Consider the following 22,403-nt stretch of genomic DNA (forward strand, 5'->3'; position numbering starts at 1 on the left):
ACCAATGCCCAGCAAGGCAGGATCCTTGGCCCAAGGACAGAGAAGAAAGAAGCGCAGGTGCAGGAATTGGGACCCATTTGAGTTTGTCTGAGAAGCCCATTTTCTTTGCAAAAATTCACTGGAAGATCCCCCCATCTCACCCCATGGTGATGACGGCTTGTATCAGGCATCATTCTCTGGAAGGGTGCACAGAGAAGTCCGTGTAAAGTGTATTAGTTGTCTTTACTGTGTAACAATATTACCAAAAACTAGTGACTTGAACATCACACATTTATTATCTTGCAGTGTCTGTGGACTGGGAACCCAGGTACGGTCTGCCTCAAGGTGTTACCCTGAGCTGGGTCTGATCTGAAAGCTCAGTGAGGAAGGCTCCACTCCAAATTCCCGGGTTGTTGGCAGGAGTCAGTTCCTTCCCTTCTATTGGGCTGGGGACCTCAGCTCCTTGCTGACTCATTGGAGGCATTTTAGAATCTGTTTCCCACAGCGAATGCCAGCTAAGCCCCTTTCACAACCAATATCCAAGCTTGTGTGATGTCATAGGGCAGTTTCACGGACAAGAGGGAATGAAAGGAGACTGGCAGTCAAGAAGGGCACTGAACACGTGTAATCAGGAAACGGGAAATGGTTCGATCATTTTGGAAAACTTTGGAAGCTAATGAAATTTAAAACACATCTATCCTTTGACCGAGCATTTCCACTCCTATTTATAAAGCCAGATGTGGCAATTGCAAATGTGCATGAAATGACATCTAAAAGAATGTTCATGGCCACTTTACCCATGAATGTCCAAAACTTAAAACATCTCAGATGTCAAGAATTGGGAGAATAGATAAAAACTGGCATAATTTACAATGGAATGATACTCAGTAATAAAAAGAGAACAAAATTCTGATACATGCAACATGATGGATAAATCTCAGAAACATGTGGAGTGAAAGATGGCAGGCACAAGAGTATACCCTGTATAATGACATTTTTATGGAGTTGAGGAATAGGCAAAACTCATTCATGGTGATAAGTCAGAAAAAAGCAATCATCTCAGGGAAGTGACCATATAGAGCTGAAATTGCTCACTATGTTGGTTTAGGTGGTGATTACACCAAAGGAGATATATATATATATATACACACACACATATATATATATAATGCCACTGGTTAAGATGCACAATTAAAATCTGAGTGTTTGACTCTGTGTCATGATATCACTATTTATGAAATAAACATTTTTTAACAGAAGGAAGCAAGTCTTTATTGGCTTTTTCGGGAAAGTCATCGCCCTGTGCATGGAGGGGTCTTGCCCCACCCCACCGCCCTGGGGGACGTTCTTCCTTCCAGGGCCCCGGGTCCTCTCCTGGCTATGCCTTCACTGCCGAATACTCAGAGTCCTCAAGAGGCTGCTCCTTAAAGCCTGGAGGGCCCTGGCTTAGGGCTCCAGGGTCCAGCTCAACATAGTCGACCCCATCCGGTTCTGCAGCTTTTGGGGCCTGAGATTCTTCAGCCTGCAGGTAAGCAAGGAAAGGAGGAGCGTTTGATTGTGAAGGTTTAGCAGTCCTGATCACAGTGTGCTAAGCAGCCTTCTAGGGCGGCTCTCGAGGCTCCTGATTTTCACGGCCCAGGACATTCCCCACTTGGAGCATTAGCTGAACTAGGAACCTGCGTCTATCGAACAGAACACAGCCAAGGGTTCAGGACGTCACTGCCAGGATTAGGTTATAAAGCACCGTGACTTCCATCTTCCTGGAATTATGTACCCGGAAAATGCAGGTTCTTCAAGCACATTCCTGTGCATGTGGACACATTAGTGAAGAGGACCTTTTGAAGGCATTATTTTCAGTTAAGGTGTGTCTTAATCCATATCACCAGAAGCCAGGACTCAGAGAAGGCCGCAGAGAGAAGCGAAAGTCAGTGATAATTGGAAGGGCAGACACAAGGAGAGAGGGATTGCAGGTGATGGGGCAGAGAGCCAAGCCAAGGAACACCGAGGATGGTGGCAGCCACTGCTGGAAGGCTGTGGATGGGAGAGAAAGCAAACGCTGCCAAAACCTGGATTTTGGACTTCCAGCCTTCAAAAGGGTGAGCCAATGAATTCCTGTAGTTAGGCCAACCCAGCAGCCTGCTTGCTCAGATACTCACTGTTGAGTGTGCTGTGCACTGGAGAGGGCCACATGGTAAGGGGCCGAAGGCAGCCCTGCTGAGCAGCCAGCAAGGAAGAGAGGACCAGCCCACGAGGATCTGAATATGCCGTCCACCGCTAGAGCAAATGTGGAAGCAGACCCTGCCCCACGTGAGCCTTCAGGGGATGCTAGTTCTGGCTGACACTTGGATCAGATCTTTCAGATACCCAGAACCAGACACCAGCTTCCTGACCCACAGACAAGATGGGCGTTGCTTTCAGCTTCTAAGCTTTGTGGTCATCTACTCTGCAGCGAGATATAACTAACATGAAACGGCCACCAAAATAACACTAAGAGTTACCATTAGCAGCTGCTGCCGCTAACACATGGAGGACCTGCTCTGTGGTGTACATTGCACCAAGTGCTATACCGAGGAATTGCACCATATCTCACCAGACATAGGGTAGATTAGGCCCATTGTTCAGCTGAAGAAACAGCTCAGAGAGGAAAGTCACCTGCTCAGGGTCACACAGATAATTATAATAGCATTACCTGCAAGCTACCGAAGGTTTTTTTTTTTTTTTTTTTGCATACCTGGCCACTGTGGCTGGTAGCTCACCAAACCTTCCATTAACCCTAAGAGTAGAGTGGCGTTCCACCTGACCCATGGAGATGCATCAGGTGGGAGAAGACATGGGCTGATGGTCCCATAGTCAGGAAAGGCACAGAGGAGCCCAGGCCCTGTCTCCTGGAATGTAGAGGAAAGGCTGGGGGTGGGTGAGAGCAGAGGCACAGACCACTGGCAAGACTGGAGGTCGGGTGACGGGAAGCACAGGATGAGGGAGGGGCTGAGGAGGAGACACCAAAGAGGAAACTCACCAAGGCAGGTGGGTCCCTCTTCATCTCTGTGGACGCATCTGGGAGGGAGAAGAATGTCATTGCTCCATCCCTAGGCTCCAGGGCTCAGCTCTACACAAACACACACACACACACCAGCTGACACACCTACACACACATACACACTACCTCACGTATGCACCCACGCACATGCACACTCATTATCCACACACACGCGTGCATGCACACACTCCTACACACATGCACAAGGCACATGCATGCTCACACACGCAAACACTCATGCACACATGCCTAAAATATGCAAGCATGCTTAAAAATACACATACATCCACATGCATGCACACCACATACATATAGGCTTGCATGGATTCAGGTGGAAAGTCACCAAACACACACAAACATGCACACACACAGGTACCTCCACCACCAAGGACCAGGTTGCTTACCTGTCATCACTTCCTCATGTACCTTGGAGGACCGGGAGCTGAGATTAGAAACAGAATGAAGCACTGTAAAGATAAGTAAACCAAGACTATGGGGGGCAGGTCAGAACGGGGTGCAAAACAAGGTCACAGCACAAGCCACCATATGCCAGTCTCTCCACCTGCTCCCAGCTCACAACTACCATACTAGGGTCCTTACATAGTTCAGAGGCTCAGGAAATTCTAGAGCTGAGGAGGAGGTGGTGGTTGGCATAATGTGGACCATGAAGAAAGAATCCAAGGAGAGAAAATGGAATGAGGAGTGGAGGATTTGAGTAAGAATTTGGACTAGGGAGAGAGGAACCTAAGGTGGCTGTTGGAGCTGGTCTGCGCATAGAAAAGGTTGAGGTAAGAACGAAGGTCTTGGGTTGTCAAGCATATGATGGAGGAAGAGTTAAGTACTGGTGGATAAGATTCTCTGAGTATCTCTACCTTCTGGTCATCCTGTCAGGAGCTGCCCCTGGGGATAAAAAGAAAAACAGAGGAAAGAATTAACTCACGGGATTAGCCCCCGTGTTCTACTTCTCCCGTTTTCTCAAACGGTTTAGCCCTGTTCCCTGGGACTCACCACACGGGGTGCATTTGTAGATGAAGAAGGCTGAAAGGAGGACGACTAAGGAGAAGATGACAATAAGGATGATTCCAGTGAGCCCTGGTGGGAGGAGAGCGGGAAAGAGGGCCAGTTGGTTTCCGGAGACATGTGCTGATGCCCAAAGATGGCTGCCGTGGGCTGTTCCCATTAGGCACTGGGTGCCTCGCTACATTTTCCCACCCTTAGGAGAGTCCTGGAGGAGAGCTAGAGTGACGCCCACTTTACAGGCGAGGAAGCTGAGGTTCAGGGAGCTGAAGGAAGATGTCCAGTCCCCTGCCTAGTGAGCAGATGGAGCAGTGCCTCTAATCTACCCACTTCTGAAGACCTGGTTTTTACCACAACCTTCAGGCATCAACAGCACATAGACAACCCCCTTGGAACTGTCCAGTGATGAGACCCTACTGCTTCAAAGGAAGCCCTCCTTACCTAGACTTGTTCCTGCTGTGTGGGGAACCTGTGTCCCTTCGGTTTCATCTAGAGGACAAATTGTGTGAGTAAAATATATCAAGTTGGAGAACAATCACAATATTATACCATCTATGTATAACTTTAAAAATCCTATAGATTTCTTAAAAAGGCATAATTTGATTGTAAAAGTATAAAAACATGCACAAAACTACACCAATATCAGTACAGGAGTTTCTACTGAGGAGAAGGAAAAAAAAAAAAGTGGGGCTTGTGTTGGAAGGAAAGAAGGATTGTTATTTTATCTATCTTTGCAGAAAGAAAACAACTTGGAGCAAATATGATTAAATGTTATAATTAACATTTTGGGTGTTAGATGCATGACATTTTAATAATACTTCTACTTCGGGGTATTTTTCACATTTCTCAGAAGAAAGGAAATTCTTACAAATTCTTATACTTGTTGGAGGAGAAGACGTTTTCTGACTGTTGATTCTCCCTATAAAACAGAACAAAATAAAATGAGACACAGAGAAAAGAGTGCAAAAAAATATTATGATCCTACTCGAGGACCCCAAGATTCCCATGTGGGGTGGACAATAGAATTTTCTTACTTAAGATATGGTCATGCTTCCCAGAAGAAATGGAGTACACTGGCCATTTTCTCTAGTATTTTCAGGCACATGATAATAATGACCCAGATTAACATGTATTCAGCTTTTACTCATCTAGTCATGCAGATGCTTCAAAATCCTTATTGCACACAGAGGTCAGGATAGAGCAAGAGTTTGTTGTTTATTTTGGGGAGAGGGCCTTGTTTTTGTTTTGCTTTTAGCAAATTAGGAAATGAAACCACCAAGCGGTGATGTGACTTGCTCATTCTCACACAGCTCCGGGTAGCAGAGGCAGGGGTTGGGAGCGAGTCAAGCTTCAGAGTCAGTCCTGAACCATTAAGCTCAATACTTCACCACGCACAGTTGTGTTGGCGCAGCCTCTTGGAGGTTATAACAGCAGAAAAAGTACACTTTTCACACTCTGAAGCCCCTTTCATCACCTTTATGGTATTGCTTTCTGCTCTTCACTTGTCAGTAATATTAATCTTATTTTCCATCTCATAGTCACAATCAGGAAATTAGCTGCAATTTATTACCACTTCCTTCTCTCGGCGCAGCCCTCCCAGCCAGCTGCATTCTGCCTAACCAGAGCCCACATTGACTTTTTCCAAATTCAGAAGTTGTGAAGAAGCCTCACTAATGATCAGATTCCCATGGTAGACTGGGAAAATGGAGACAAATTGAATTTGGGAATAAAGGAAAGGGAAAAAAAAGTGATCTTAAAGGAAGCCTGGTAATGCCAAGTTAGGTATTAATATCTAGTTTTATTATGAAATCTATCTCAAATGGCTACTGGTTTGGGAATATGTTTTAAGTAGCCGGAGGCTTTGGAAATTGGGGGTAGATTATGGTCTTCCCCTTTAAAACCCCTGCTGAGAACTCAGGCATCTAACTGGAAGCAGATAATGGGCCAAGAGCACTACTGACCTGGCACTATTGACATTTCAGGCTGGATAATTCTTGTTGGGGTGGGGGCGACCTGTGCATTGCTGGATGTTGAGCAGAATCCCTGGTCCCTCCCCACCAGAGCCTGGGACATCCCCCCTTGTCGTGACAACCAAAAGCATTTCCAGGCATTGACAAATGTCAATGAGAGGAAATATCGTCCAAGTTGAGAACCAACAGTCTAAGGAAAATAAGGGATGAGAGTAAGGTCTGTTACTTATCTTTCCTTTTCTTCTCTCAGGATTACTGCCACCCGCCTTGGCCAAACTTATGACCCCTTATATCTCCAAGCCATGTTTTCCAACAGCTCTATCAAGAATAAAGCTAATAATCTCATTTCCAAGTCTTTCATTCTTTTGTGTATCACCAGTAGTTCTAACTTTGAGTAGGAAAAGAGGTTATTAGAGACTGGGTACCACTAAAATCCAGTTATAATCATTTGCAAAATGAGAGCCATTCACAGTTCTCTTTGCTTGAACCCCACAAGTGGTGGGTGCTCATTTCCGGACAAATGGTTATGGCTGCCTGAATGTTCTTTTCTTTCTTTCCAGTTGTCTTACCTTCCTCTGAAGGGGATATTGGGCATCCTTCACATGGATCTAGAAAGCAAAATGGAGTAAATGAGTCATAGACGTGGGAAACATCTTCCTTGGCACATACACTTCCTGCTTCACCCCTGGGCTCCATGACCCCAGCGTGGGTAGAGAGAAAGTATCTCCTTTACCATATGCCCTGTGCTCTCCACATCAGCATCAGTCTCTTGGATGTTTTCTCCTGTGTCATGATCTTTAATTCTATAGCAGACATTTCTGTCTGATGAACATACCTCTCCCTTGTCTGAGAATAGCACTGCTCTCCTCTGGAGCTGCTCATTCTCCCTTTACCTTCAAGTCACCACGGTTGGAGCTGAGTTTTGCTTGCATGACCCTGAGCCAGGGTTGCCAGTGATTGACCCAGAGGTTGAATTCAGTGGGATCAATCTGTCCTTCCCAATGATTTAAAAAAAAACAAAACTGACCCTATGAAAGAGGGTCAGTCCCTCTCCAGGAGTGGAATTTGTGAGTTGTGGAACTCAGCTCTTGAAAGCCATGTGGCCTTCCCAATAGAGACCCTGATTTTGGACTTCTAGCCTCCAAAACAGTGAGACAATCAATTCCCATTATCTAAGCCAACATGTTGTGTGGTGTTTGCCATAGTAGCCCTGGTAAACTAAGAGAGTGAAAATGATAGAGTCTGATCAAACAGCAAACACCATTCCCTCCAGAAGTCTCCGGGGCTATCAAGGAAAGGCAATCCCTGGGCTTTTGCTACCCTCACCGCTTCCCTGCCCCCTTGTGCTTGCCTCCTTCTGCACAACTCCAATGGGCGCTGTTCACACTTTAGTCTATAAAAATGGGGCCCCATCCAGGAGATGAGAAAGGGCTTCCCAGCTGTACTTTCTTTTTCTGGTCTGTGTCAGGTACTACAAATAACCCAAGCCTGCTCCCCTTGGAGCACGTCTGGTCTTCTGAGGTGGGAACAACCTACCCAGTCTCCTGGTACCTGTTTCTCCCCCACTAACATGCCCTCTTCTATCAGAAAAGCCTCATCACTACTCCACAGGCTGCTGGTCTAATTCTGGCTTCCCCGTGTGATTTTTAAACTCCAGAACCTTGATGATCAGACACTCCCTCAAGACCCTTTTGTGTATAGGGTCTTCAAAGATTACATTACATTATATTATATTTTATATTAATATAGTTTTTATATTACATTATCTATTATTATAACTGTGCTGTAGTCCTCATGATGGCAAAGCCCTACCTGTCACCAAGATCTCAAGCTTATCGCTGGGGACTGAGGCCAAGAAAGGAGCATTTTTCTGGTAGTACACACAGCTGTAGTTCCCAGTGGCCCTGATAGTTACGGACTGAAGGAGGAACTCCACCCTGCTGCTTTCTGATCTCTGGCATTGTATGGGTGGTGAATTTCCTGCCTTCAGAAGAGAGAATGTTACGGATTCCTTCTTATTGCCTGGCTTCATGCCCTGCAGAGTCACGTCTCTTCCAACAGCCACCTTATTACTAGAACGGGCTCTGAGGGAGGGTATGGGTAAAGATCCTGTAAGAGAATGAATGATCCAAGATAAAAGGGGAAGCCTCCTGGAAGGGTGTTCTCATAGCATGGGGTGAATTAGAGATGTCCGAGCTCACCCTCTCCTGCCCAGAGCCAGGAATTTCCCTCGCATGAGCCATGGAGTAAATCAAATTATTCAAAAGCTCTTCCTGTCTTTCTCCATCCCCCACCCCAACTGCCATGCAGATGAGACTCCTTTTCTCTTTTTCTGCTCCTTCCCTTATCCCCTATCCCAAGGAAGACCATCTGTCATCCTAAAGCATCTCCTCCTCACCGGTAACCACAAGTCGAAGGGGTTCACTGGGCTGGGAACTTGAGTAGGGAGACGCTTTCATGTAGTTTTCACAGGTGTACTCCCCAGCATCACTTTGCTGCAGTTTAGTGAGGTTAAATTCAGCCAGGCTTTCTGTAGAATTCAGTGAATGCAAATGGTCCAAAGGTTTCCCATCCTTTTTGAGAGCAAAGTTTACATCACTTTTGTTAGTGTAGCATCGCAGAATCACATGACTCTTGAGAGGGACCACCGAGCTGGGCCAGGCGCTGAGGAGGGGCTTGGGAAGTGATACTGGAAGAGAAGGAGAGCCCACGAAAAATTTTGACTCATTCGCCTTGGTCCTGGGAAGCCCACTGAAAGAAGGGAAAGTGGTGAATGTGGGATGAAGGATCAAGGAGGGCTTAGCTATGTAAACACTCACCTTCTCCTCTTGTGTCACCTTGGCCAACACACAGCCCTGTAAAAGAATTCTCAATGAGATATAAGTGCCCACATCATCTCCCTGCCCTGATCTCCAAGGGACAACCCCAGTGTCCTTTGCTGAGAACAAACCTCTCATTTTCTTACTGAACAGCAGTCCCATCTCCTTCCCAGTAACCTTTTTGGCATCAGCATCTGCTTTCAGCTTCTATTAGTTTCCTATTACTGCTATAACAAAATACCACAAACTTAGTGAGCTAAAGAAAAACAAATATATTGTCCTACAGTTCTGAAAGTCAGAAGTCCAAAATGAGTTTCCTTGTACTGAAATCACAGTGTTGGCAAGACAGCATGCCTTCCTATCAGCTCTATGGTAGATTCCATTTCCTTTCACACTTTCTGTTTCTATAAGCCACCTGAATTCCTCGGCTCATGACTTCCTTCCATCTTCAAAGCCAAAAACTGTTGTTGCGTCCTTCTCACATTACATCACAATGGCCTTCTATCTCTATTTTCCACTTCTAAGGACTTTTGAGACCATATTGGGCCAATTTGGATAGTATAGGATAATCTCCTTATCTTCTGGTCAGCTAATTAGCAACCTCAATTCCAACAGCAATTCCTTATGTTCCCTTTGCCATGTTAGGAACATATCTTCAGGTTCCAGGTTTTAGAACATGGGCAGACACCTTTGGAAGGCCATTATTATTATTATTATTATTTTGGTTCTACAGTCTCTTTATTTTCATTTTTAATGTTACATTAAAAAAAATAAGAGGTTCCCATATACTGCCCATTTTAACTGCCACATAGCTCTCATTTCTCATTGTTCTGCTTCACTATCCAGGTTTTCCTCACAATGCCCCCAGGATTTTTTGCTAGTCCTTCCATTTCTCCCCAGAGCCTACTAAATTCTCTCCATTGCTCAACCTTAGTCCATCTTATTCTTTGACTATATATATCCTGTGATACAGTCTTGATTTCCTCTATGATTCAGAAGAAGTCAAGGAACACTGACCTGAACTGCTGATGGTATCTATCACCCTAAGTAGACCCAGAGTGTCTCCTAAGTATTTCAGTAGTGTTTGAGATTTGGACCCATCCCTTGCTCCAGTGTCTTGGCTCCTAGATTGTGGAAAGACATAAAAGAGGACAGAAAACAATTTGACTGAAAAGAAAACCATTAGATTTTATGGACACCATTATTTCTGATGATCTTGGGTTCATAACAAGTCTAGAGTCACTAGAATGTAAACTCCTTGAGGAGAAACTCTGTGTTTACTGACAGATCCACCTTGCTTAGAATAGGTCCTAGATTTTGGCATATGTTTGATAAACATTTGTTGATTGTTTCGGTTTGAGCTTTACACAAAGAGAGTCATTTACAAAGATTTCTGAAGCTCTGGAAATAACAATGATTTCTCAAATTCCTGTTCCCCATCTGTTGCAACATACCTCCATAAGCATCCACATCAACTGAGGGTAAAGGGAAGAGCTATATATCCCCATATATATATCTGTTTTAGTTTGCTACAGGGCTTCTAATGCAATATACCAGAAATGTGTTGGATTTTATAATGAGAATTTTATTAGGAGAAAATCTTACAGGTCCAACGCTGTGAAATGTCCAAATCGAGGCACCAACAGAGATGCTTTTCCACCAAGGTTGATTACTGGTGATCCTGGCATCCTTTCACATGGTAAGGCAAGATGGCATCCGATCTCTACCTAGGTCCCTGGCTTCCCGTCTGGACTCACTGTCTCCTTGAGCTCAGCTGTGGACAATCAGGTATATAGCTTATCTCTTTCTGGTCCTCCAATCTCAGCTTTGCTGCTCCACTTTCTCCAAGGTCTCGACTGTAGGTGCTCAGGCATCTCTCTCTTGGTCTTGATTCCTTGAGCCTCTAGGGGCTTCTCTGACTTTCTGCATCTGTGGGTGAACCTGGAGTCTTTTCTTGCCCATGGCAGGGTCAAAATGGCAGCGCTCCCTTTCTCTGTGTCTCTTCTCTCTGTGGGTGTTCTCCGTTTATATAAGACCCAGCAAGAAAGTAGAGAACCAACTTGGGTTATGCCTCACTGATGCCCTAAAGCAATCCAATCAAGTGAGCTAATCAGAGGCCCCGTAACTGAATCTAATGAAATCAAAGGACCCCAGCCACACGAATGCATTATTCAAGAGCATAGCCTGTTCTGGGATTCACAAAATTCAAATTGTCACAATATCCTATAAACCATGATCTTAGAACCAGAGAGACACACCCAAGGACAGGAGTTTCCATGACTCCAACAATGCCAGGCAAGGGCCTCTGGAATTTTTAAATTCCTGTTCATACCTCAACCCTTCACCTCAACCCAGGGAACCCAAAGTACAGCCATTGGGCCAAATGCGGCCCTCCAACTATTCTGGTAAATAGAGATTTTTGGAACACAGTTATACTCCTTTGTTTATGAATTGCCCATGGCTTCTTTCGGGCTGTGATGGCAGAGTCAGTAGCTGCAACAGGTAACATCTGGCCCACAAAGTTTACCTGACTGGCCCTTTACATAGAAAATTGGTCAACACCCGTCAGATCACTGGAGATCATTTACCTTCTCAAGGTTTTCCCAACTGTGTCTCCCTTCATTCACCCTCAAAACATTCCCACCCAAAACCCCTGAAATTATGGTCATTTTAATTTCCTAGTCTGGTTCCGTGAAAAATTGTGGTCTTTGTAACTGTGCAGACCAGAATTTGAATTACTCTCCTCTGCTTCCTGCTAACTGGGCTTGGCACACGCCCTCAGCTGTCAATCTCAGATTCCTTGCATGTGTGCGATACAGAGGCTGAGCACTGTTTTGCAGAAACTTTCTAAGGGATGCGAAATGACTAGGTCGTACAATCACATGGGATTAAGTAACATTGAATCTGTGGGAGAAAGTTACTCTCTTCTCAGTTCTTTCCCAGTCCTAAATACATTTAAGAATTGCATGGCTGGGCTCCAATCCACTGCTAACATCCACTCATATCTCTTAGAACAAGTCTGGGGAGAAGTGTGACTCAGCATCTACAGGGAGACAACAACACCTTGTTAGAACTTAATTTATTGTTTTATCTCCCACTGGCTGTATTCAGGTTTTCTTTTTTGGTGTGTGATATCTGTTTTCCATTGGTAGAATCGTTTTGTAGACCTATTTGAAAAATAGGGTTAAGTACTAAAAAATATAAAAACCTGAGTCAATGTGAAGAAAAATATCACGAAGAAAAATAAGAATACGGGTGTCATACATATGGCAAAAAGTCACTGCGAAGTTCAAGAATGACTGCATCTTGGAAAACAGGTGAATAGGAAAGAATGCGTATAAAGCACCCACTCCATTCCAGGCACATGGTGTGGATCCAGGACATGGAGGTCTCTATTACTATTACTCGCATATCTGACCCATTATCCACCTCATGGATCTCACCAACTCCGGCTGCTCCGTGGCTCAACCCACCACCGATGGCCCTTCATTCCCCAGACACTTACCAAAGCAGAGCAGGGACAGGAACTGGGGTCTCATGGCCAGCCCTCCAGCCTCTTCCAAGTTCCCTCTTACAGTTTTGCTGTTTATGCTCAATCAAAATATTCCCCCCAACTCCAGGATACACAATAAGTGCTTGGCTCTGGGTTTCTAATTCTCTGTACTTATCTAGACGTACAGTTCCCGTCTCATAGTCACAATCAGGAAATGAAGGTTATTGCCACACCCTGTCAAGCCACTTCCCTTCGGCTTTACGAATGAAGTCCTCATATAATATAGAGTTCAGCTCATCCAACTCTAAGGCATGTAGGAATCAGAGCAAATAAGTGAGAAATTGCAGGTCCAATCTCAATAAACATTGTCCTTTCCCACTTCTAGCATAGGTTATCCAGAATAACAACTACATTCCTCTTACATCCAGGCCTCTGGTCAACAGCTGTGAGTGGGAGCATCACCTCTGGGGGGTGCCTGAGGGGATGCTCTGTTTTGTTTTGTTTTTAAGGGAACAATTCTTTGACATTAAGTACATTGACAATACTGTATAGCTTTCCACACGATTTCCAGACTATTTTCATCCTCCCAAACCTAAACGCATACTCATTTAGCAATTACTCCCCTCTCCCCTAACCCTGGTAATCCTTATTCTGCTTTCTGGCTCCATGAATTTGAGTATTCTAAATATTTCATTTAAGAGAAATCATCCTGTCCTTTTGTGTCTGGATCGTTTCATTCAACATGATGTCTTTAAGGTTCATCCATGTTGGCGCATGTTCCAGCCCTTTGGTTCTTTTTCGGGCTGAGTCATATTCTATGGTATAGATATTCCATATTTTGTTTATCCATTTTGCTGGTGGACACTTGGGTTGCTTCCATCTTTGGCAATTGCGAGTGATGCCGCTATGAACACTGGTGTACAGGTACCCACCTGTGTCCCTGCTCTCAGTTCTTTTGAGTATATACCTAGGAGTGGAATTGCCGGGTCATATGGCAATTCTATGCTTAACTTTCTGAGGAGCCTGCAAACTGCTTTCCACAGTGGCTGCACCATGTTGCTTTCCCACCAACGATGTAGGAGGGTACCTAGTTCTCTGCATCCCCAAAGGGATGTTTAATGATGGGAGCTGGGACAAAGCTGAGAATAAAGAGATGAGGCAACATGGAAAAGCCCTGAAAACATTATACTCAGTGAAATAAGCAGGGCACATAAGGACAGATAAAATATGATATCACTTATATGAGATGACTAGAAATAACAAACTCTCAGAGATAGAAAGTGGATTAGATGCTATCTGGGACTAGGGAGGGAGAAGAGGGAAAGTGTGGGGGAAAGGGGATGATTTTTATCTAATGTGAATTATATCTCAACAAAGATGTTAAGAAAAAAGGAGATGAGAAACTGTAGGGGCATTGGAAGGGAGAGGGAATCCGGGAGATGAGACAACACTGTAAAGAAAGGGTGAGAAAAAAGAATCCCTGTGGGCAACAAGGAAGAAAAAGAATTTGAAGGAAGGAAATGTCTGTTATAGATCTGCAAGTTGTTTGCTGTGGAGATGTGATGTAAACCAGCCTCTCGAATCTCTTCATTCATACTTTGGTGAAAGGAGATTCTCCATAAGAGCTCAGAGAGCCTTGCTCCAGCAGAGACCGAGGATCCAGGATAGGGAGCAGACCTGGCTTGTAAACGGAAAAACCAGGTATTTTAAAAATATCATTTTGTAGATAGTTGGATCGTCATCTATATTTTTCCTTTTGCTTGTTTTTTTATTTTCCAAAATTGTTGACCTTTATGTTAATTTTATCATTTGATATGTACTTAAAATTAAAACTTTCTTAAACTTTTTATTTCAAAATACTTGCACACTCATGGAACAGTTGCAAAATAGTATAAAGTCCATAAACAAACTCCCACATACTCACCCCCACAATTTTAACATTTTGCCACATTTGCCACATCATTCTATCAATTCATTCATCTATCACCTATTTTCTAAACATTTGAGGAGTAGGTTGTATGTATCATGTTCCTTGTACATTTCCTAAGAAAAAGGATAGTCACTTATGTAATTGCCTTAATTATAGTTATAAAGTTCAAGAACTCTAACTTTTATATACAGCTTACAGTCTACATGCCAGTGTCTTCACATGTCTCAGTGATGTCCTTTTGAGACTTTTCTCCTCCATTATTAGATCCAGTTCAGGATTATGTGTTGCATTTAATTGTCATTGTCTTTTTAGTTGCTCTTTTTTTTAAATTGCGGAAACATACATACAACATAAACTTTCCCATCTCAGTCACTCTCAGACATTCTTGTGTTGGTTAATGTCATGTGTCCACTTGGCTAGGTTATGGTGCCCAGTTGTCTGGTCAGGCAAGCACTGGCCTGATTGTTACTGTGAGGGTATTTCATAGTTGGAGCTACATCATTAGTCATCTACAGCCTATTGCATCTCTAATTAACAAAGGAGATTTCCCTCAGCAGTGAGGGAAGTCTCCTTATCCAGTCAGTTGGAGATCTTAATGCCAGAACTGAGGATTTCAGAAGTCAGGAAAGAAAGAATTTCTATCTCTACTTCCGCCAGCCTGCATCTCCTGGGGAATTCAACTTCACCAGCAAGTTTCCAACTTGCAGCTTGCCCTGTGGAGTTCAGTCTGCCAATCCCCATGGTCATTTTCCCTGGAGAACACTGATTAATACATACCATTCAGTGGGATTAACCATATTCGCAAGGTATGCTACCTTCCCCACCATCCATTACTGGAAATTTCTGTTACCTCAAAGAGAAACCCTGCACCCATTATGCATTAACTTTCTCTTCCCCTTATCCCCTCTTGTACCTGGTGATCTGTACTTTACTTCCTGTCTCTATGAGTTTGCATATTATAGTTATTTCAAATAACTGAAATTATGCAATATCTGTCCCTTTGTGTCTGCCTTAATTCTTTCAACATGATTTAGTCAAGTTTCAATCACATAATGGCATGTATTAGAACTTCATTCCTTTTAACGTTGAGTAATATTCCATTTTATGTATATGCCATTTCTGTTTATTCATTTTATCTGCTGATGAACATTTGACTTAGTTCCACCTGTTGGCTATTGTGAACAATGCACTATGAACATTGGTGTAGAGATATCTGTCTGAGTCCCTGCTTTCAGTTTTTTGGGTATATATCAAGAAGTGGATTGATAAAACATGATAATTCTATGCTTCAGTTTTAGAGGAACCACCAAACTGTTTTCCACACTGGCTTTACCATTTTACTTTCATACCAACAATGTGCAAGTGTTCCTATTTCTTTGCATAATCATCAATGCTTGTTATTTTCCATTTCTTTAATAATAGCCATTCTAGTGTGTGTGAGGTGACAGCTCATTGTGGATTTGATTTGCATTTCCCTAATAGCTAATGAGATACTGGGGATTGAACGCAGGACCTTGTACATGAGGAGCAGGCACTCAACCACTGAGTTACATCTATTCCCCAATAAGAGTTGGGCTTGTTTGTTTTTAGGGGGTACCAGGGATTGAATCCAGGGACTCAACCAGTTGAGCTACATCTGTTTCCCTATTCTTATCTTTTTTAAAAAATATATTTCTTTCTTTCTTTATTTCCCTCCCCCACCCCCATCTGATCTCTGTGTCCATTTACTGTGTGTTCTTCTTTGTCCACCTGCATTCTTGCAGTGGCACCAGGAATTTGTGTCCCTTTTGGCATCATCTTGCTGCATCAGCTCTCTGTGTGTGTGGCAACACCCCTGGGCAGGCTTCACTTTTTTCATACAGGCGGCTCTCCTTGAGGGGCGCACTCCTTGTGTGTGTGGCTCCCCTACACGAGGGACACCCCAGCGTGGCATGGCACTCCTTGTGCATACCAGCACTGTGCATGGGCAAGCTCATCACACAGGTCAGGAGGTCCTGAGTTTGAACCCTGGACCTCCCGTGTGGTAGGTGGATGCTCTGTCAGTTGAGCCAAATTTGCTTCCCCCCATTCCTATATTTCAAAATGTTTTTATCAAGAAAGGATGCTGAATTTTGTTGAATCCTTTTTCTGCATTGATTGAGATGATCATGTGTTTTTCCCCCTTCAATTTGTTAAAGTGGTGTATTATGCTAACTGATTTTTTTCTTTTTTCTTTGTCTTTATTCATTTTTAATATTACATTAAAAAAATACGAGGTCCCCATATACTCCCCACCCCCCTCACCCCACTACTCCCCCCATAGCAATATTCTCCTCCATCATCATGACACATTCATTGCATTTGGTGAATACATCTCTGAGCATTGCTGCACCTCATGGTCAATGGTCCACATCATAGCCCACACTCTCCCACGTTCCATCCAGTGGGCAATGGGAGGACATACAACGTCTGGTAATTGTCCCTGCAGCACCACCCAGGACAACACCAAGTCCCGAAAACACCTCCACATCTCATCTCTTCCTCCCATTTCCCACACTCAGCAGCCACCATGACCACTTTCTCCACACCAATGCCACATTCTCTTTGATTACTAATCACAATAGTTCATGAATAGAATATCAGTAAGTCCACACTAATCCATATTCTATTCCTCCATCCTGTGGACCTTGGATTGGTTGTGTCCACTCCACATCTATGTCAAGAGGGGGCTTAGATTCCACATGGATACTGGCTGCAATCCTCCTGCTTTCAGTTGTAGGCACTCTTGGCTCCATGGTGTGGTGTTTGACCTTCTTCAACTCCATGTTAGCTGAGTGGAGTAAGTCCAATAAACCAGAGTGTAGGAGCTGAAGTCTGTTGAGGCTCAGGGCCTGGCTATCATATGGTCAGTCCAGAGATTCAGATCCCCTGGGTATATATTAAACCCCAGCACCAACTACAATTCTGGTAAAGTAACAGGAAAGGCTTGTGAAAAGAGATCACATCTGAGTCCAGCTCCATCACACAGAAACACCAACTCCAAAGAAGGGTCAACTGACATGACACTGAACTCCATCTGCCATGACCATAAAACTTGTGGATCTCTGTAGCACTCAGAAGAACCAATACCTGGGGTTGTATCTACTTTATCTGTCTCTGGGACTCTGCTCAGGTATGCATAAGGGCAAACCCTTTGATAACCTCCCAACTCTTTTTTACTGACTCATAGCCACATAAACTCATTTGTCCTTTCCATTTCCCCCTTGATTTAGATCAAAAAGCATTTTTAGCTCCTGTTATTATATGTAGACAGAGATATTCTGCTGGTCCAAGTTGAACCTTTTATTCAAGGTCCTTTTCTAGTTACATCATCAGCTGGTACTTGGTAGTGATCCCTCTGCGCCAGGGAGTCTCATCCCTGGGAGTCATGTCCCACGCTGGGGGGAAGGCAACACATGTACATGCTGAGTTTGGCTTCGAGACTGGCCACATTTGAACAACACGGAGGCTCTCAGGAAGTAACTCTTAGGCACACTGCTGCTCTAGGCCTTGTTCTTATTTCAGGTGCACAGGCTCACAAGCATAGTCATTAGTATCAGGGGCTCATTGTTGGACCTTCATTCTTTTTTGGTCTTTGCCATTGCACTTGGGGGATTGTTTCTGTTCCTTTAGGGACTATGATAGAGCTCCCCTGGCTAGGAACTCAGCACTCCCTCATTTGTTGTTTTTAATTGTAACCAATATGAAAATATCCAAACATTTTTATGTACCTGGATATATGCCCTGTAGAACTCCTTGCCAACCATGTGTCCCCTGTCAGTAACATCCCACACCAGTATTCCTCCACTGCCATTGTTGAACCTCTCTGTGATCCAAAAGTTCATGAAAAGTGAAGCTCAATATATTGCCAGGTTCCCTTAATAGTAAAATGGAATATAGCGATGAGTTTAAAGGTTAGATATAGAATACATATTAATTTGGAAAAATTCTACATCCTATGTTTTTCTTTTCTTTTTTCTAATTATTAAGCTTATCTTCACAAGAGTTTTAGATCATAGTAATTCATATATACAATATACAGTACTCCCACATATCCAACATAAAACCTTTTCCCTTCCACAGCAATAAACTTTTAACATATTCGTACCATATTTACTGAAACTGTTGTACAGATATTGAGACAATAGCTTTCAAACAAGGTAACATTTGTGTTTACATTGTGGTTTATATTTTAGACTATACAATTTTCTAAATTTTTAGTTATCTTATGTTTTACATTATGATTTACATTTTAGCCTATCAGCCCCTATATATTTTTGGTGTAATTTTACATATCTTATATCCATCCTTGGGTACTTTTGTGAAACACTTCTATTGCCCACACAGTTACATTGGTTCCATCTATTCAATTCCTATTTACCCCTCTCCTTAAGGCCCGCAGTGACAGTCAATCTTCATTGCTTGAAGAGCCATGTTCAGAGATACTTGCAACAGTGTTGAGGGCTTGACATGCTCAACTGCCCCAATGCCCTGGGAGCCACCATTTCTCCTGAGAGACACAGTACCCTCTATTTGATGGCATCAGTCCTCCCCAGGATGTGGGTATACCTTCACTCTCATTGTATGTGTCTCTACCGAATGATATAACCCACTATGGCAAAATGAGCATTCACATATTCCCTAGGAGCCTGTCCTAAATCAGATTATCCCCTTTAAGCATCTTAAACAGGTAACTTTCCTTATTATACATTTGAAAAGGTTTTCTCAGCATTATACTCTCAACCAAATACCTGATAATCTCCTATGCACGTATGTTGCCCCACACTCCCCCCAATTTCTTGGGCAATATTACCCTAGCCCTTTCATCCCTAGCCCCCCTCAAGCCCGCAAAGCCTCACCCAAAGGTAACCCTATGCGCCCATTTTATCCCTTTCTTTTACAAATACTTAGCTCCAGCTTATCATAGATTTCACCCATGTAGGTGTCAGCTTACATCCTTCCTCTACCTCCTAATTTCCTGTAAACCTATCATCCAGTCTCTAGCTCTCTGAGGCAGCTTGGTTTATTTATTTCATATCATTGAGGTCATGTAGTATTTGTCCTTCAATGCCTGGATTGCTTCACTCAACATAATGTTCTCAAGATTCATCCATGTTATCACGTGTGTTTGTAGTGTATTTGTTCTTAAAGCCGAGTAGTATTCCATTGTATGTATATAGCACATATTTATCCATTCATCTGTCAATGGGCATTTGGGTGGATTCCAACTTTTGGTGATAGTGAACAATGCTGCTATGAACATTGGTGTGCATATATCGGTTTGTGTCCTTGTTTTCAGATCTATTGGATATATACCCAGCAGTGGAATTGCTGGGTCATATGGCAAATTGATGGCTAGGTTTTTGGGAAACCGCCAAACTGTCCTCCAGAATGGTTGGATCCTTCTGCATTCCCACCAGCAGTGGATGAGTGTTCCCATTCCTCCACATCCTCTCCAGCATTTGTAGTCTTCTGTTTTTTTTTTCATAGCTGCCAATCTTATGGGAGTAAGATGGTATCTCATTGTAGTTTTGATTTGCATTTCCCTGATAGCTAGAGATTTGGAGCATTTTTTCATGTGCTTTTTAGTAATTTGTATTTCTTCTTTGGAGAAGTGTCTGTTTAAATCTTCTTGACCATTTTTTAAATGGGTTGTTTATCTTTTTATTTTCAAGATATAGGGGTTCTTTATATATGCAAGTTATAAGTCTCCTATCCAATATACGGTTACCAAATATTTTCTCCCATTATGTAGGCTCCCTTTCCACTTTCTTGACAAACTCCTTTGAGGTGCAGAAGGCTCTAATTTTGAGGAGGTCCAATTTATCTGTTTGTTCTTTTGCTGCTTATGCTTTTGGTGTGAAGTTCATGAAGTCATTTCCTATTACAAGGTCTTGTATATGTTTCCCTAAACTGCTTTACAAATCTTTATGGTCTTGGCTCTTATATTTAGGTCTTTGATCCATCTTGAGTTGATTTTTGTATAAGGTATGAGATGGTAATCCTCTTTCATTCTTTGATATTTGGATATCCAGTTCTCCAGGCACCATTTGTTGAATAGGCCATTCTCTCCCAGTTGGGAGGGTTTGGTGGCTTTATCGAATATTATATGGCTATATATATGAGGATCTATATCAGAACTCTCAATTCAGTTCCATTGGTCTATGTGTCTCTCCTTATGCCAATACCATGCTGTTTTCACTACTGTAGCTTTGTAGTATGTTTTGAAGTCCAGTAGTGTGATTCCTCCAATTTCATTTTTCTTTTTCAATATGTCTTTGGCTATTCGGGGCCTCTTTCCTTTCCAAATAAATTTCATAGTTAGTTTTTCTAGTTCATTAAGAATGCTGTGTTGATTTTTATTGGGATTGCATTGAATGTGTAGATGGGTTGTGGTAGGATAGACATCTTAATAATATTTAGTCTTCCTATCCATGAACAGGGACTATTCTTCCATTTATTTAGGTCTTCTTTGATTTCCTCGAACAGTGTTGTGTAGTTCTCTGTGTATAAGGTTTTTACATCTTTAGTTAAATTTATTCCTAGGTATTTGATTTTTTTATTGACTATTGTAAATGGTATTTGTTTCTTGATTTCCTCCTGAGCTTGCTCATTATTGGTGTATAGAAATGTTACTGATTTTTCCACACTGATCTTATAACCTGCGACTTCACTAAACTCATTTATGAGTTCTAGAAGCTTTGTTGTAGACCTCTCGGGGTTTCCTATGTATAGGATCATGTCATCAGCAAATAATGAAATTTTGACTTCTTCCTTTTCGATCTGAATGCCTTTTATATCTGGTTCTTGCCTCAGTGCTCGAGCAAGTACTTCTAAGACAATGTTAAATAGAAGGGGAGAGAGTGGGCATCCTTGTCTTGTTCCTGACCTTAGAGGGAAGGATTTTAGGATTTCACCATTGTAAACAATGTTGGCTGTGGGTTTTTCATATATACTCTTTATCATGTTCAAAAAATTTCCTTGTATTCCAATCTTTTGGAGTGTTTCTTTTATCAAGAAAAGGTGCTGTATTTTGTCAAATGCTTTTTCTGCATCTATAGATATAATCATGTGTTTTTTTTCCTTCAATCTGTTTATATGGTGTATTACATTGATTGATTTTCTTATGTTGAACCATCCTTGCATACCCGGAATGAATGCCACTTGGTCATCATGTATAATTCGCTTAATGTGTTGTTGAATATGGTTAGCAAGTATTTTGTTGAGGATTTTTGCGTCTAGGTTCATTAGAGAAATTGGTCTGTAATTTTCCTTTCTTGTGGTGTCTTTGTTTGGCTTTGGTACTAGGGTAATGTTGGCATCATAGAAGGAGTTTGGTAATGTTCCTTCTCTTTTGATTTTTTTGGAAGAGTTTCAACAGGATTGGTGTTAGTTCTTTCTGGAATGTTTTGTAGAATTCACCTGTGAAGCCGTCTGGCCCTGCGCTCTTCTTATTTGGGAGGTTTTCAATGACTGGTTCTATCTCTTTACTTGTGATTGGTTTGTTGAGATCATCAATTTCTTCTTTCATCAACATAGGCTGCTTTTGTGTTTCTAGGAATTTGTCCACTTCCTCTGAATTGTCATTTTTGTTGGAATATAGTTTTTCAAAGTATCCTCTTACGACAGTCTTTATTTCTGTGGGGTAAGTGGTGATATCTCCTTTCTCATTTCTTATTTTGTGTATTTGCATCTTCTCTCTTTTTTTCTTTGTTAGTCTCGCTAAGAGTTTGTCAATTTTATTGATCTCAAAGAAGCAGCTTTTGGTCTTGTTTATTTTTCAAGTGCTTTCTTATTTTCTATATCATTTAGTTCTGCTCTTATCTTTGTTATTTCCTTCTTTCTTCTTCCTGTGGGGTTACTTTGTTGTTTTTTTTAACTAATTCCTCCAAATGTGCAGTTATTTCTTCAATTTTTGCTCTTTCTTCTTTTTTGATGTATGAATTTATGGCTATAAATTTCTCTCTCAGTACTGCTTTTGCTGCATCCCATAAGTTTTGGTATGTTGTGTTATCATTATCATGAGTTTCATGGTAGTTATTAATTTCTTTTGAGATTTCCTCTTTGACCCACTGTTTTTCTAAGAGTGTGCTGTTTAATTTCCATATCTTGGTGTGAAATCTGGGCTTCTGGCCCTTGC

General features: G+C 42.4%; 1 protein-coding gene across 2 annotated transcripts; it reads right to left on the reverse strand.

Annotated features, from left to right (window-relative positions):
- Positions 1–1,208: 1,208 nt before the first annotated feature.
- On the reverse strand, positions 1,209–12,501 carry LOC101417690 (V-set and transmembrane domain-containing protein 1-like). 2 transcript variants are annotated; one of them, XM_004457691.4, is made up of 11 exons: positions 12,328–12,501; positions 8,823–8,858; positions 8,402–8,692; positions 6,573–6,611; positions 4,902–4,952; positions 4,475–4,522; positions 4,025–4,108; positions 3,889–3,916; positions 3,421–3,458; positions 2,996–3,033; positions 1,209–1,501 (listed from the first exon to the last, which is right to left on the reverse strand). In XM_004457691.4, the coding sequence occupies exons 1-11, from the start codon at positions 12,359–12,361 to the stop codon at positions 1,358–1,360; spliced, it is 831 nt and encodes a 276-aa protein (XP_004457748.2). In that variant the 5' UTR covers positions 12,362–12,501; the 3' UTR covers positions 1,209–1,357. The 2 variants fall into 2 exon arrangements, with proteins under 2 accessions (XP_004457748.2, XP_023444302.1); XM_023588534.3 differs by lacking the exon at positions 8,402–8,692.
- Positions 12,502–22,403: the final 9,902 nt, after the last annotated feature.

Source organism: Dasypus novemcinctus, chromosome 18, assembly GCF_030445035.2.
Source record: "Dasypus novemcinctus isolate mDasNov1 chromosome 18, mDasNov1.1.hap2, whole genome shotgun sequence".
Taxonomy (NCBI): domain Eukaryota; kingdom Metazoa; phylum Chordata; class Mammalia; order Cingulata; family Dasypodidae; genus Dasypus; species Dasypus novemcinctus.

Bases quoted from the DNA above. Each gene is read 5' to 3' on its own strand.
- LOC101417690 (XM_004457691.4), bottom strand. From the start codon at position 12,361: ATGAGACCCCAGTTCCTGTCCCTGCTCTGCTTTG. The intron at 4,523-4,901 runs GTAAGAATTTCC...TTTGTCCTCTAG, and splicing joins TCCAACAAGTATAAGAATTT to ATGAAACCGAAGGGACACAG. The intron at 1,502-2,995 runs GTGAGTTTCCTC...GCTTACCTGCAG, and splicing joins AGAGGGACCCACCTGCCTTG to GCTGAAGAATCTCAGGCCCC.